Genomic DNA, 15447 nt, shown 5'->3' on the forward strand with positions numbered 1-15447 from the left:
AACAATGCCATAAGTAGCAAGTCAAGTTCAGATATAGAAATAGCTGCTAATCAAATTTTCACTAACATTAATAAGTGGTTTAAAGCTAATTCTTTGTCATTAAACTTTGAGAAGACCCACTATATGCAGTTCAGAACCTATAATAGATTTCCTTCCACAATGAGTATAACGTATGAAGACATGCAGATCGAAGATGTTGACAGTGCTAAATTTCTGGGATTACAACTCGATAATAAATTCAGTTGGGAAGGCCATATCATAGAATTGCGTAAGCGCCTAAACAAGTCTGTATTTGCTGTGAGAATGATGCAGATGTAGGAGATATAAATATAAAAAAACTTGCATACCTTGCTTACTTTCATTCTATTATATCGTATGGGATCATATTCTGGGGCAACTCATCAAACTGAGCAAAAGTTTTTAGGGTGCAAAAGCGTGCGATAAGAATCATTTGTGGTGTAAATTCCAGAACATCTCGTAGAAACCTGTTCAACGAACTTTTTATTCTAGCCACTGCTTCTCAGTATATTTATTCCTTAATGAAATTTGATGCAAGTAATACATCTATATTTCCAACCAATAGCTCAGTACACAGTATCAATACTAGGAATAAGAAGAATCTACATAAAGGCCTAAAATCACTTACCTTGGCCCAAAAAGGGGCCAATATTTTGGAACACATATTTTTAATAAATTGCCAGCAACCATAAAAAACTTGGTTTCAAATAAAGAATGGTTTAAACAGAGTTTGAAAGACTTTTTGATGGGCAACTCCCAACCTTTTCAGCTGGCAGACCCCTTCTTCAGTCGAAAATCCATGGTGGACCCCTAGTCAGTCAAGAGCACAGTAACTTTAAATTTCAGACCGAAACCCATGGGACCTGAAAGCATCTGAATGCAATTGCCATTTTCCCAATGACTCCCCCGCCCCCCCGAAGTATCAATAGTCTTCGGTTTAGAGATGAATGAAAACAACTTGAAATTAATGATCCAATTTGAATTCCCACTGTATCCAGACACTTAATAGCGGATTTACTCCCTTTGTTCAACACACTATAGCCTGATTAACATTTCACGCGTTGCAGCTGCCTTCCTCCTAGAGCAATCAACATCACGTCCAAACTGTTGGCTGTTGGCAGGCTTCCAATTGTGGTCTGTTCACTTTCACTGTTTGGCTACTGTTGTGTAAGGAGCATGCATATTTCGTAACAGTTGTGTGTGCAATTTTTCGTGAAATCCTAAGAAAAATGTTCAAATGTATGTAAGTATTATATTCAAATTTTTATGTTTTTATGTCATACTTTCTGACATGTTCCACACCCATAAAAATCATCTCATTTTTTGGGTCTGTAGAACAAAAACTGAAGATAATCTAATCTAATCTTCTTGCATCTGGAACAAAAATGCCCCCAGCCCCTAAGGTGAAGTCAATAGCCTGGGACTTAACTACAACTGTTTGGTGTTCTCTGACGGTATAGTGTGACTTAATTCATTACCTGGAGTAATTTCAGTTGGTTGTACTTTGTGTGTCATTACCTGCTGTGTCCTTATTTTGTTGCCCAAAGGTCGGGTGCAGTACAATGTAAGGCATGGCATTGTTGCCGCACATCGGCCACTGATGTGGCTGACTGTTTCTGCATAGGGCCTTATGATGGTGGATTGTAATTCGCTCATGCATTGACATTACTCTTGTTGTTTTGAAAATTTCTTTTAAATGATTCGTTTTTTATCTATTCCCGTTTCCGTACTCATTACCTCTGGGTATGTAACTTTGTTGTTGTGTGTACCATCCTTGCTGTGGGATCATGTTTGATTGTCTGATTTACATAACCATGTTATTGTTGTGCCTGATTTTCTGTTGCTATATTGGCAATAGGTCTCTCCTCATAGATTAAGTCAGTAGATAAAAGCACTGACAGAAAATAATCAGTGTCGTGCCCTGGCATTGTGATTAATTTTTCTCTAATGTGTCATGGTAAACGACTTATCAAAATTTGTAACACATCTACCTGTGATATTAGGTTCATCCAGTAGCATACCTTGTTCTGGTATTTTTCAAAGTACCCATATAGGCTACTGTATTTGCCATTGAATGGTGTAGGGTTAAAAACCTCGCATCTGAGTCTTTCTTGCACTGCCTCAGACCAGTATTTGTCAAGGACAGCTTGTTCAAATTTGATATAAGTGCTGCAACATTTGGCCACTTCAGTTGCCCACAAAAGAAGGTTGTCGTGCGTATATCCCATGACAAATCAGATTTTCTGTGCTTCCGTCCAGTTGCATGAAAGCACATGACAAAAAGCACTGATAAATACTTAATGGATTCATTCTTTTACCTTCAGTAGTGAATGTATGAAACTGTCGATGTCTCAGAAAACCTTCATCGGCAAAAATAGTTGATAGACATGTGGCATTTTTGGTCGTATGTATGTAGTTATTCTGGTTACCTGTAATTCAGGTTTGTAATTGTTCAGGTGTTGAAGTTGTGGGTATGTCTACATTTTGCACCCTACAGCTGTCTCTTGTACCGCTGTGGGACTCGTGACAATTTGTGGACAAATACTGACAGGTTGTGGTTTATTCATATTTATGTTCTTATTTTGAGATCCGGTAAATCTTCTGAAACATTGCAGATCCTATTTTCAGTAGCTTGTAGCTTACTGTTTACCTTGTTCATGATTTCCCTTTTTCTGCCATAGCACTGTATCAAGAATCAAGAATTTCATTCACCATAGATCATTTTACAATGATATTGGCTTTGTCATAGAGGATGTACTAGTACATACAGAATAATAAAATAAACAAGTGTCAGTACATTATAGAATTCATTTCAAGCATGGCAGTGTACCAAATTACACCAGGATAGCTCCTAAAAGATAATACAATAACCTATACTACGATCTAATGTAATATACTATTGTATTGTTTATTGTATACACTACATAATTACACACGATTAACCACAGCGCACAATAATATGTTTAACTACAGACAACTTTTAAATGCTAATATCCTCTTCAGGCATCCCAAAAAATTCTTTAATGTCATAGAATGGATGATCTGACAGACTGCTGCACCACTTAATCTTTAAAAATTTTGTATCCATAGACTGAACATGAGTTGGCAGTTTATTGAACATTTTGAGTGGGTTAACTTTGTGGGAATTTCCTGTTCTTGCTAATCTGTGGCGTGGTATGTCTAAATTACCCTTAGCCCTGGTGATGTGTTCATGTATTTCCCCTCTGGTAATAAATTCTGAAAATTATTCTACATATAGAGTACAGACACATAGATGTATAAATTTATAATTGTGAGTATTCTGAGCCTGGAAAAAAGAGGACAACAGTTCTCCCTAAGACCACTTTTACATATTACGTGTAAGACTTTTTTTTTGTAATTTTAAGATGTTCTTGATTTGAGGGGAGTGCCCCCATATAATCAGACCATATGAAATTGTGACTGGAATAGCCCAAAGTATATCACCCTAAGGTACGAGGGTCAGTCAAAAAGTAATGCCTCCTATTTTTTTTTCTACGTTTAATTGTCAGGAAATTTAAATGCAATTACATAGGTTGAAAACCACAACATTGAGGATCATTTTGTCATTTTTCAATGTAATCTCCGCCCATCTCTACAGTTTTGGTCCATCTTTGAACAAGGGCATGTATCCCAGCACGGTAAAAATCACAGCTCTGCTTCCTAAGCCATTGACGCACGGATGTTTTGGCGGCCTCCTCATCTTCAAAATGAATCCCACGATGAGCTTCTTTTAGTGGCCCGAACAGATGGAAGTCTGATGGTGCCAGGTCAGGGCTGTATGGGGGATGAGGCAAAACTTCCCATCCAATTTTGACAATCTCGTCAGAGGTGTGACGACTGGTGTGTGGTCTTGCATTGTCATGCAAAAGAAGAACATCTGCCATTGATTTTGTTGGGCGAACTCGCTGAAGACGTGCTTTAAGTTTTTTGAGGGTTGTGACGTATTAAACAGAATTTATTGTGCATCCCTGCTCCAAAAAATCAACCAGAATCACACCCTGTGTATCCCAGAAAACTTGCCATAACTTTCCCTGCCGATCGCACAGTTTTGAATTTTTTCTTCCACGGCGAGCTTGTGTGACGCCACTCCATTGACTGCCTCTTTGATTCGGGTTCAAAAAAATGCACCCATGTTTCGTCCCCGGTCACAATTTTTTTCAGAAACTCATCTCCCTCCAAATGGAAGCGCTGCAAGTGTTGGGAGGCTATTGTTTTCCTTGCCTCTTTATTCTGATCGGTTAACATTCTTGGAACCCACCGTGCACAAACTTTTGAGTACCCCAATTGTTTAATAATCGTGATCACACTGCCTTTACTAAGAGAAATAATGCGACACACTTCATCTGCAGTCACCCGACGGTCACCACGAATGATGTCATCAACTTGCTGAACGTTGTGTGGAGTCACTGCACTCACCGGCCTGCCGCTCTGCTTTTCGTCAGTCAACGGTGTTTGCCCTTCAGCTTCCTTACAACGACGAACCCATCGTCTAACAGTGCTGACATCCACTGTCACAACACCATACACCTTCTTCAGTCTTTCATGAATGCGTATGGGCGTTTCACCTTCTGCATTCAAGAATTCAATCACACAACGCTGTCTCAAACGAACATCGATGTCGGCCATCTTACAAACTTCTGCTGTGCTGCCACCTGTTGACACAGAAAGTTACTACTGCAGTGGATTGCAGAAGAAGGTTTGAGGAATGGCGCCAAATTCAAATTTTTCACTTAACTTAATTTTTTTAAGTAGAAAAAAAAATGGGAGGCATTACTTTTTGACCGACCCTCGTACTTTAAGCTCACTACCTCCCTTAGTTTCAAGATAAGGTATGCCACCCAAGATATTTTGTCAAAGACTTACCTTAGGGGAAAAAAAGGATAGGCATATACTCGCGCCCACACACACACACACACACACACACACACACACACGCATATCCATCCATACATACACAGACACAAGCAGACATATTTAAAGGCAAAGAGTATGGGCAGAGATGTAAGTCAAGGCGGAAGTGTGGAGGCAAAGATGATGTTGAATGACAGGTGAGGTATGAGTGGCGGCAACTTGAAATTAGCGGAGATTGAGGCCTGGTGGATAATGAGAAGAGAGGATATATTGAAGGGCAGGTTCCCATCTCTGGAGTTCGGATAGGTTGGTGGTGGTGGGAAGTATCCAGATAACTCAGACGGTGTAACACTGTGCCAAAATGTGCTGGCCGTGCACCAAGGCATGTTTAGCCACAGGGTGATCCTCATTACCAACAAACACTGTCTGCCTGTGTCCATTCATGCAAATGGACAGTTTGTTGCTGGTCATTCCCACATAGAAAGCGTCACAGTTTAGGCAGGTCAGTTGGTAAATCACGTGGGTGCTTTCACACGTGGCTCTGCCTTTGATCGTGTACACCTTCCGGGTTACAGGACTGGAGTAGGTGGTGGTGGGAGGGTGGACAGGACAGGTTTTAGACCGGGGGCGGTTGCAAGGGTAGGAGCTAGAGGGTAGGGAAGGTGGTTTGGGGATTTCATAGGGATGAACCAAGAGGTTACAAAGGTTAGGTGGACGGCGGAAAGACACTCTTGGTGGAGTGGGGAAGATTTCATGAAGGATGGATCTCATTTCCTGATGTCCAGGCGGAGCTTCAAGGAATCCTCAGAACCTTAGGTCCCCTACAAAACCTTTCACCTGACTCCATCAAACTCCTGACCCCACCGACACCTCGCACTCCTACCTTCTACCTACTTCCTAAAATTCACAAACCCAAACACCCTGACCACCCCATTGTAGCTGGTTACCAAGCCCCCACAGAATGTATCTCTGCCTACATAGATCAACACCTTCAACCCATTACATGCAGTCTCCCATCCTTCATCAAAGACACCAACCACTTTCTGGAATCCGTACCCAGTCTGTTACCCCCGAAAACCATCCTTGTAACCATTGATGCCACTTCCCTATACACAAATATCCCGTACGTCCAGGGCCTCACTGCAATGGAGCACTTCCTTTCACGCCGATCACCTGCCACCCTACCTAAAACCTCTTTCCTCGTCACCTTAGCCAGGTTCATCCTGACCCACAATTTCTTCACTTTTGAAGGCCAGACATACCAACAATTAAAGGGAACAGCCATGGGTACCAGGATGGCCCCCTCATATGCCAACCTATTTATGGGTCGCTTAGAGGAAGCCTTCTTGGTTACCCAAGCCTGCCAACCCAAAGTTTGGTACAGATTTATAAATGACATCTTCATGAGCTGGACTCACAGTGAAGAACAACTCCAGAATTTCCTCTCCAACCTCAACTCCTTTGGTTCCATCAGATTCACCTGGTCCTACTCCAAATCGCGTGCCACTTTCCTTGACGTTGACCTCCCTCTGTCCAATGGCCAACTTCACACATCCGTCCACATCAAACCCACCAACAAGCAACAGTACCTCCATTATGACAGCTGCCACCCATTCCATATCAAACGGTTCCTTCCCTACAGCCTAGGCCTTCATGGCAAACGAATCTGCTCCAGTCCTGAATCCCTGAACCATTACACCAACAACCTGAAAACAGCTTTCGCATCCCACAACTACCGACCTGGTACAGAAGCAGATAACCAGAGCCACTTCCTCATCCCCTCAAACCCAGAACCTCTCACAGAAGAACCCCAAAAGTGCCCCACTTGTGACAGGATACTTCCCGGGACTGGATCAGACTCTGAATGTGGCTCTCAAGCAGGGATACGACTTCCTAAAATCCTGTCCTGAAATGAGATCCATCTTTCATGAAATCCTCCCCACTCCACCAAGAGTGTCTTTCCGCCGTCCACTCAACCTTCGTAACCTCTTGGTTCATCCCTATGAAATCCCCAAACCACCTTCCCTACCCTCTGGCTCTTACCCTTGCAACCGCCCCCGGTCTAAAACCTGTCCTATGCACCCTCCCACCACCACCTACTCCAGTCCTGTAACCCGGAAGGTGTACACGATCAAAGGCAGAGCCACGTGTGAAAGCACCCACATGATGTACCAACTGACCTGCCTACACTGTGACGCTTTCTATGTGGGAATGACCAGCAACAAACTGTCCATTTGCATGAATGGACACAGGCAGACAGTGTTTGTTGGTAATGAGGATCACCCTGTGGCTAAACATGCCTTGGTGCACGGCCAGCACATCTTGGCACAGTGTGACATCGTCCGAGTTATCTGGATACTTCCCACCAATACCAACCTATCCGAACTCCGGAGATGGGAACTTGCCCTTCAATATATCCTCTCTTCTCGTTATCCACCAGGCCTCAATCTCCGCTAATTTCAAGTTGCCGCCACTCATACCTCACCTGTCATTCAACATCATCTTTGCCTCCACACTTCCGCCTTGACTTACATCTCTGCCCATATTCTTTGCCTTTAAATATGTCTGCTTGTGTCTGTGTATGTATGGATGGATATGCGTGTGTGTGTGTGTGTGTGTGTGTGTGTGTGTGTGTGTGTGTGTGTGTGTGTGTGCGCGCGCGCGCGAGTATATACCTATTCTTTTGTCCCCCTAAGGTAAGTCTTTCCGCTCCCGGGATTGGAATGACTCCTAACCCGCTCCCTTAAAACCCACATCCTTTCATCTTTCCTTTTCCTTCCCTCTTTCCTGACGAAGCAACCGCTGGTTGCGAAAGCTCGAAATTCTGTGTGTGTGTTTGTGTGTTTTATTCATTGTGCCTATCTACCGGCGCTTTCCCGCTTGGTAAGTCTTGGAATCTTTGTTTTTAATATATTTTTCCCATGTGGAAGTTTCTTTCTATTTTATTTACATCAAACATACTTATGTATTCTTCCTTTTGTCCTCGTACCATTACTACTTTAGGTTCTTCCGTTTTAACTGGCTGCCTCTTACAGAGTGTAAGAAGTGGTGGCTCATGATCTGCAAGTCCACTCCCTGCAAATCTGACTGTAAAATCTTCCCTATGGAAATTCACAACAATATTGTCTATGCAGGTATTGTTACATGTGGCATGGTTATTTGTACAACAGAGGTTTAATGATATTAGCATATTCAAAAATGTTCTAGCAACTGGTCTGTGTGTGTTTACTATTTCTATGCTGAAATCACCACATATAGCAATTCTTGTGTTGCTCTTCAATATCTTTCTAACTATTAATTCACATTTTTCAATAAACAAATGCACATCACCATCTGGCAACCTATATACACTAACTACCACTATATTTTCATTCATTAGTTTTACACAACTAAACTCCCCATCTAGTTCTGAGCAGTACATAGATACATCAATTCTGGTAAACTTTATTCCTTCTTTGACAAAAATTCCAGCACCACCATTCTTTCTCTGTTTTCTACATATCATGTCTCCCACAACATACCATTGAAAAACAAACATGTTTACTTGTTCTTGGGGTAACCAGTGCTCAGATACACATATAACATCTACATGCTCAGTGTTACATAAATGTTCTAATTCTAAAATCTTATTTCTAGTACAATGGATGTTAACTTGTAGAAAAGTAAGCAGTTTGTCTCTGTCTGTATTCCTCTGAGAGCAATTGGATTCTATACTTGAAGTTTTAGGTTCAGTTAACAGCTTTAATCTTGATGCACTGTGATCATCTGCGTTATTATAGTCACGTATCTGTTCATCCACTTGATGACTCCCTTAATTAACTGCTTTCTTCTGTGAAACCACTGCTGATCCCACCAAAACTCGTGCCTGGTTCCTTGGTTCTGTTTTCTTTCTTCGGGTTGACTTCCATATTCCACCTGTTGGTATTCTCATTCCTTGAACTTGAGTTGCTATTCTTCTTTTTGCAAGTAGTTCTCTCTTCTTATATGGTGCCTTCTTTCCTGCTATACCATGGTTGCTATCAGCTGTACTTTCCAAGTTAATATTTGTGCTGTGACCAAGTGATGTTTGTAACATGTTGTGAAAACATATGTTAGAATCACTCTCCAATGTTTCATTCATGAGTGGGTATGTCGCTCTGGGAAATGCATGACATTGTCTCGTAAATTGTAAACATTGTGTGGTCAAGGTTATTCTGCTGTGGAGCATCGATATCATTTGTCAAACCTGCGGCACTCATCTCTGATCTACTTAAACTTTCTGCAGGAGGCGTGTATGGCACCTGAACTTCAATGGTTCGATTGCGCAATTCTACGCCATCATGGCTGATTGTGTTTTCACTATTGTTATCAACAATGGACATATAATTTTCTGTCTTGCTATAAGAAAATGCAAAAAATAAGATTTTTTTTTTAAAAGTGTTAAAATTTCATATGCTAATTATTACACTTGATAATTGTAATATATGTGATGTGAATGCCTGTTTTATGTCTATTATGATGTGCAAACTATTGAATTGTGATTCTTTATGTTTTACTGAGAATATGTACCACATTGAAAAATTTCTGTAAATTTTTCACTTATCTAATTCAAGGAAATGAATAATAAGGAAAACGTTTGTATTTACATCAAAAGAGCTGCTACCAAGTGTAACCATGCAAGCGACTTACTGTAGCCATCCTACCTTTGCTGTGCCAAACAAAACAGCTTACTAATGAAAATTTTACATAACCTGCATCCAATTCTTATTACTTTCCAAAATTTCTTCTCAATTTTTGTCTTTTTGTTTTACTTGCTCCCCATTGTGAGGCATGCAAACAGAAAACACAGACAATTAGTTTTTATGTTTCATAAGAATGTCATAGAATTTTCTTGCTATAACAATAGTTAACAAACCCTACTCACAACCAGTGCCCTGAGCTCCTGGCACATTGGTCGACATTTGTGTAGGAATTAAAAAAAAAAAAGTATATATATGCATATGATGATACATTTGAAAGTAGAATACAATTGTGTTATTAGAAATGTTCTGTGCTTGTACAAAGTTTTGGCTATCAGACTTCTCTTACATTTCAATTGTAGATGCACACAACTGACTCCATGTACACGAGTGCGAGTCATAATTAAGAAATTCGTCCTTCTTTGGTTTCACTTCATTTGAATAAAAAATACTTAATATGGTATCAAATTTCTTCATCTTTCAAAACATGTATGGTACAAAACTCTCGAAGCACGTCATACATAAAAGAAAGTGTGAGTAACAAAAACATGTTCAAAAAAATGAATGATGTTTTTTCATTTGTCTGCACCTTACTGCGCATTAATAATTAATGTGTTTGCCAACGTTTATGGTTGATTGGTGTTTAATTTTTTGTTTTTGATAAATTTGAACTTTATGACATCCTGCGGGTCTTTCATCATGTACCTACACATCTTCCACAGTCTACGATTACTTGTAATCCCTGCAAGAAGTCCCATCTGAGAATAACATCACTACTACACATTACTAAAATGACAAGTTCAATGGACTGTGCACTGTCATTGGTAGTTACTCTTGCAATTCATATTTCTGTCAGCTGGATGTATTTCCCATTTGTGACCTCTGCACAGTCGCTTTCATTTCATGGAACGGCGTTGTTTAGCTGGCGATGATACGCATTCAGAATAAGAGAAAAAGAAGCCCATGTCAACTAGCACCTGAACTGTTTGGCTGTTGGTGATGATTTCAATGAGAATTTATGTTATGCTTGTGACTGTCATCCATTGAGGATATTCCTCTGTGATGGCCTAGGTCCATAGATGGTCACCTCCATTCCTTTTCCTGAATTTGGCAGCTAGGTGTGTATTCAGTACCTCTGTATGGGAATTGGGAATGGCTTTTCCTGAATTTGGCAGCTAGGTGTGTAGTCAGTACCTCTGTATGGGAATTGGGAATGGCTACTGCATGTTGGGGAGCAACCTCATCCAGGCTACAGTGATAAGCTTCAGGCCACAGGTCAGCTATAATCATCAGCAGATGACTGATGTCAATAGGATTGTTGTGATGATTGACTGCTGTCCTCTGTCCTCCAAATGTCTGTTCTTTTGCAGAGTACTGGTTGGATTCTGGATTTTAGTTTGATACATCTCTTCCTCAACATTCACTATTACCTCACGATGTAAAGGGTCAACATTTCGACATTCAAGGCTGCTATCTCTTATGTACTTGGTTTGACAGTTCTGGCTTCCATACATTTGTATCATGTGTCTTCTGCAACTCCTTTCATCACATTTGAGATTTTTATCACTTTTGTCATGGGGATTCATGATGTGGCATAGGGCCTTAGTGTTCTACATGTACAACTGTGTTGTTCCCCTATGAAGTTGGGCTTTGTTCTTCAGTTGTTCTCCCACTAAGCAGACTTGCTGCTAATTATGGCCAAACATTTTCTTCAGTTCAGCCTGGAATTTGTCCCAGCTATTAAGCTTCTATTCACTGTTCTCACACCACTGCTGGGCTCTGCCATCCAAATAAAAGTACACCTTTAGCAACCACATCAGTCATCCCACCTGTTGTATTTGATGTCTTGGTTGAATCCTTTCAGCAGGCATTTCACTGGGTCTTAAACAGCATCTCCAGAGAATACTGCCCATTGCCTGATGTACAACTGATTTACTGCTGACTTGGAATCCATTGCTCTCATGAAAAACAGACCTTGGGAACAATGTACTGCTTGTATTCTGATGTAGATGTATTAAAGTACCTGGCCTATCCACCAAACAGTGTCATGTCATAACCACAATCCAGTCCAGACCTGAAACCTAGGTTGTCAGTGAAACACTCAGCATTGAAAAGACTCCAATGTACAGCCAGAACAGAACTCGTCTCTTCGGTGGAGGGATCAGTTAATTATACAAGTACTGAAATTTTGGATATACCGTACAAACTTTACAATTATAAGATTTGAGAGCCTTCCAGAAGTGATGAATACAAAATAACAAATAACTGGTAGTGGTCAGGTTTGAACACCAGAGATCTACAGCACACCAGCCTGTGTTACTAACTATTACACCACAATGATGACATCAAAGCTGGTGGTAATATCGCTATACATTGGAGTTGTTAGTCTTTTGTTTATCTGTTTATTGTATCCACTGCAGCGTGACTAAAAATATATAAGCATTCATTGTAGCTTTGTGTTGTTGCTCTTCTATGTCTAACAAAAGTAATGTCAAATGAATAGTTATTTTAACTAGAATTTCAGCCCTATACTCTTTCTCTTGATGTACACATAACATCAGCTATCTAATGTGCCATTTGAATTAAGCCATTTATTTTTAATTGTTGAGCATAAATGAGCAGACACCTTATAAATATTCATCAATTTAGGATAAATTTCTGTTATCAAAAACCATTCAACACAATATATTTTGTGAAGATATAGTATACCACTTTATCCGTTTCAGTCTAAGAAACCCAATATGATCAACATGAAATGAAACATGTAAACAAAGCTACTCTCTAAATGGAGTTAACACATTGCTTGTGTCTGTGTATGTGCGGATGGATATGTGTGTGTGTGTGCGAGTGTACATCTGTCCTTTTTTTCCCCCAAGGGAAGTCTTTCCGCTCCCGGGATTGGAATGACTCCTTACCCTCTCCCTTAAAACCCACATCCTTTTGTCTTTCCCTCTCCTTCCTGAAGAAGCAACCATAGGTTGCTAAAGCTAGCAATTCTGTGTGTGTGTTTGTGTGTTTTGTTCATGTGCCTGTCTGCTGGCGCTTTCCCGCTTGGTAAGTCTTGGAATCTTTGTTTTTAATATATTTTTCCCATGTGGAAGTTTCTTTCTATTTTATTTACAAAAAAACAAAGTGTTGTTGATATCTACACCATCTCTGTATCAGACCAAAAATTTTTTTGCTTGTCTTTATGATTAGGTAAATAGCAAATCATATAAAGTGGCATTCAGTGGTAAAATGCTAAAAATTAATCACAGCAGAAGAAATCTCAATGACATAGAAAAGAATGGATAAAAATGGAAGAAATAATAATCCAATAATCTTTGGAATAAGAGCAACACCTCAGTTGGTGAAGAAGAAGGCAAAATGTTAGGGGAAGTACAGTAGCAGACTTATAAGGTAACTTGTAAGCTTTGAAACTAGTGAGATATGAAAAATCAAGATAGAGATGTGATGGGAAAAAATTAAAAGTTTCATAGTTATCAAGATAGAGATTGTTTTGGCATTGCTGGGGGCAGGGGGGGTTAACAAAATTAGAGCGCAAATTTATAAATTTAACAATCAAAAGTTCAAAGTTATTATGAATAACTATACACAAAACCTTTTGTATTTTATGCCCAAACTGGCGTATACAATATAAAAGATTTTCACATAAGGTATACACCACATTATACAAAATAGTGAAAAACAGAAATGCCAACGTAATTTTTCTTAATTATGGCTTCATTAGTGAATGCAATATAATGCTAGCATATACTGGACAAACATAACATTCAAGTAAACAAATGAAATAATTTAATGTATTACATGAAATCACTTATTAGATACAATTGGAATCATGAAACTTTCAGTGAATTGCCTCTTCAGAGAGTATGTCATTAGGGTTTCGAAAAAGGAATGTAAAACAAGGGATTGTTTTATTTCAAGACCAAGAAGGGAAAACATGTGAGTAAATAAATCCATGTTAGTAAAATCCTATGGTACATTTTCACACCTTGCAGAACAGGTGTGACTCTGTTCTCATCATCCTTTACATTTATGGTAGTTCTTCAACATGTTTCTAGTTTCATCATATAAGGAGGCAACCACATTTTTTACCTAATTGGTTCCTGTTTGCTCAGTTGGAATAATTAGTATGTGGTTGCAATTAAATTATTTTGCAACAGTTAATGGAGGCATTTAGTCACAGACAAGCACATAGAGAAAGAACACCACACACATTTTCAGCTTTCGGACAAAGTCCTTCTTCAGAAGCAGAGCTACCACATATTCACACAATAACAACACATGGCTGTTGTCTCACACATGGCTAGTGTCTTGGGACATTTAAGACCCAGGCTTTAGTGCCCAGAGACAGTGACCATATGTTTGTGAGTTGTGTGAATGTATGAGAGTTCTACTTCTGAAGAAGGACTTTGTCTGACTACTGAAAATATGTCTAATATTGTTGTTCTTTGTGCCTGTCTATGACTCAATACCTCCTCTATGTGGTGAGTATCCTGGACTCTCCATTGTTTGAATTATATTGTAGCTATTTTTGTTTGGTGTACCATCTCTAATGAGCGTACTATTGACAGAGCATTAAAAATTCCAACCAACAGTGCTTCATATTTTTGATGGCTCATAAGAAACAGACAGTTCTTGACAAGTAAATATATGTGCCATTCTCTGAAATTGTCACATGCTTTTATGACATTGGTGAGCGGAATGAATAATTTGTGATCTTGTTAATCTACAAGCAATTATATTCATGCCACTTTATTGCCAGTTCTCATTCAGACCAAGTACAATCCATAATTTGGGCGACCTTTGTTAGTCTTGAGGCATGATTTTAATGAAAAAGGCTATTTATGAACTGAATATTTAACAGTCCATTACTTTAAGGAATCATAGATTTAAATGTGGTGAATATTGCATTTATGATTATTTCGTACTTATGTTTTCTGTGTTATCCATAGTGGCCAGAAACACCACTGGGGCTGTAGTCAGTCCATTACTTTAAGGAATCATAGATTTAAATGTGGTGAATATTGCATTTATGATTATTTCGTACTTATGTTTTCTGTGTTATCCATAGTGGCCAGAAACACCACTGGGGCCGTAGTATCACAAATGCTGGTGTCGTTAACTTAACCACCTTCTTTTCTCTTGGAATAGGGGAGCCCTTGATGGAAAACTTTATTACATGGATACAGCCACAGTATCTAAGAGTGTTAAAATGGAAAACGGGGAATGTTTAGTCAGACTGGGAGAAACAGTAGATGTTGAAATAGTGCTTGTCAATAATGACAAGACATTGTGCACTGTTACTGATGTAACTCTATTAATACCTACGACTGAAATTCAATTGAGTTACTGCTTACCATCATATATAGTACCAGGTAAGTACACTAAATGTTAAGAAATACAAGTAGCTTTCATCAGAATTTTTTATTTTTATTTTTTATTTTTTTAAGCGTAAACAGCTTCCCTATCTTTGTGTTTTCTCTACCAGTTTGTTTGTGATTGTGCTTGTTCATGTGTGTGTTCAATAATTGGGGGGGGGGGGGGGGGGGAGCTATAGATGGAAATGGGTGATATGTAAGCATGGAATGCTTAGAGCAATTTCAACATTTTGTTACATTTTTGATTTGCTATCTGGAAAAATATAGTACTGGGTAAGACACCCCTAGTAGCCTCAGAGTTGTGGTAACTATATGAAGGGGGCAGAGGTTTGTTTATATATAAAGAAAATTTAAAGGAGAGTTGTATATAAAGAAAACTCAACAGAAACCATATTAGCATTAAATCCATTATTTTATTTACTAGGTTAATTGCTGAAAACCTAATATCATTTAAC

At 39.4% G+C, this 15447-nt stretch overlaps 1 protein-coding gene across 1 annotated transcript in view; it reads left to right on the forward strand.

The window, feature by feature from the left end:
* Positions 1–15447, forward strand: part of LOC126282194 (putative helicase MOV-10) — a 461728-nt gene that overhangs the window by 112747 nt on the left and 333534 nt on the right. Inside the window, exon 4 of the mRNA XM_049981723.1 lies at positions 14766–14989. Coding sequence (XP_049837680.1) covers positions 14766–14989 — 224 coding nt within the window. The remainder of the gene's footprint in view (positions 1–14765; positions 14990–15447) is intronic.

Source organism: Schistocerca gregaria, chromosome 7 (genome assembly GCF_023897955.1).
Source record: "Schistocerca gregaria isolate iqSchGreg1 chromosome 7, iqSchGreg1.2, whole genome shotgun sequence".
Classification (NCBI taxonomy): domain Eukaryota; kingdom Metazoa; phylum Arthropoda; class Insecta; order Orthoptera; family Acrididae; genus Schistocerca; species Schistocerca gregaria.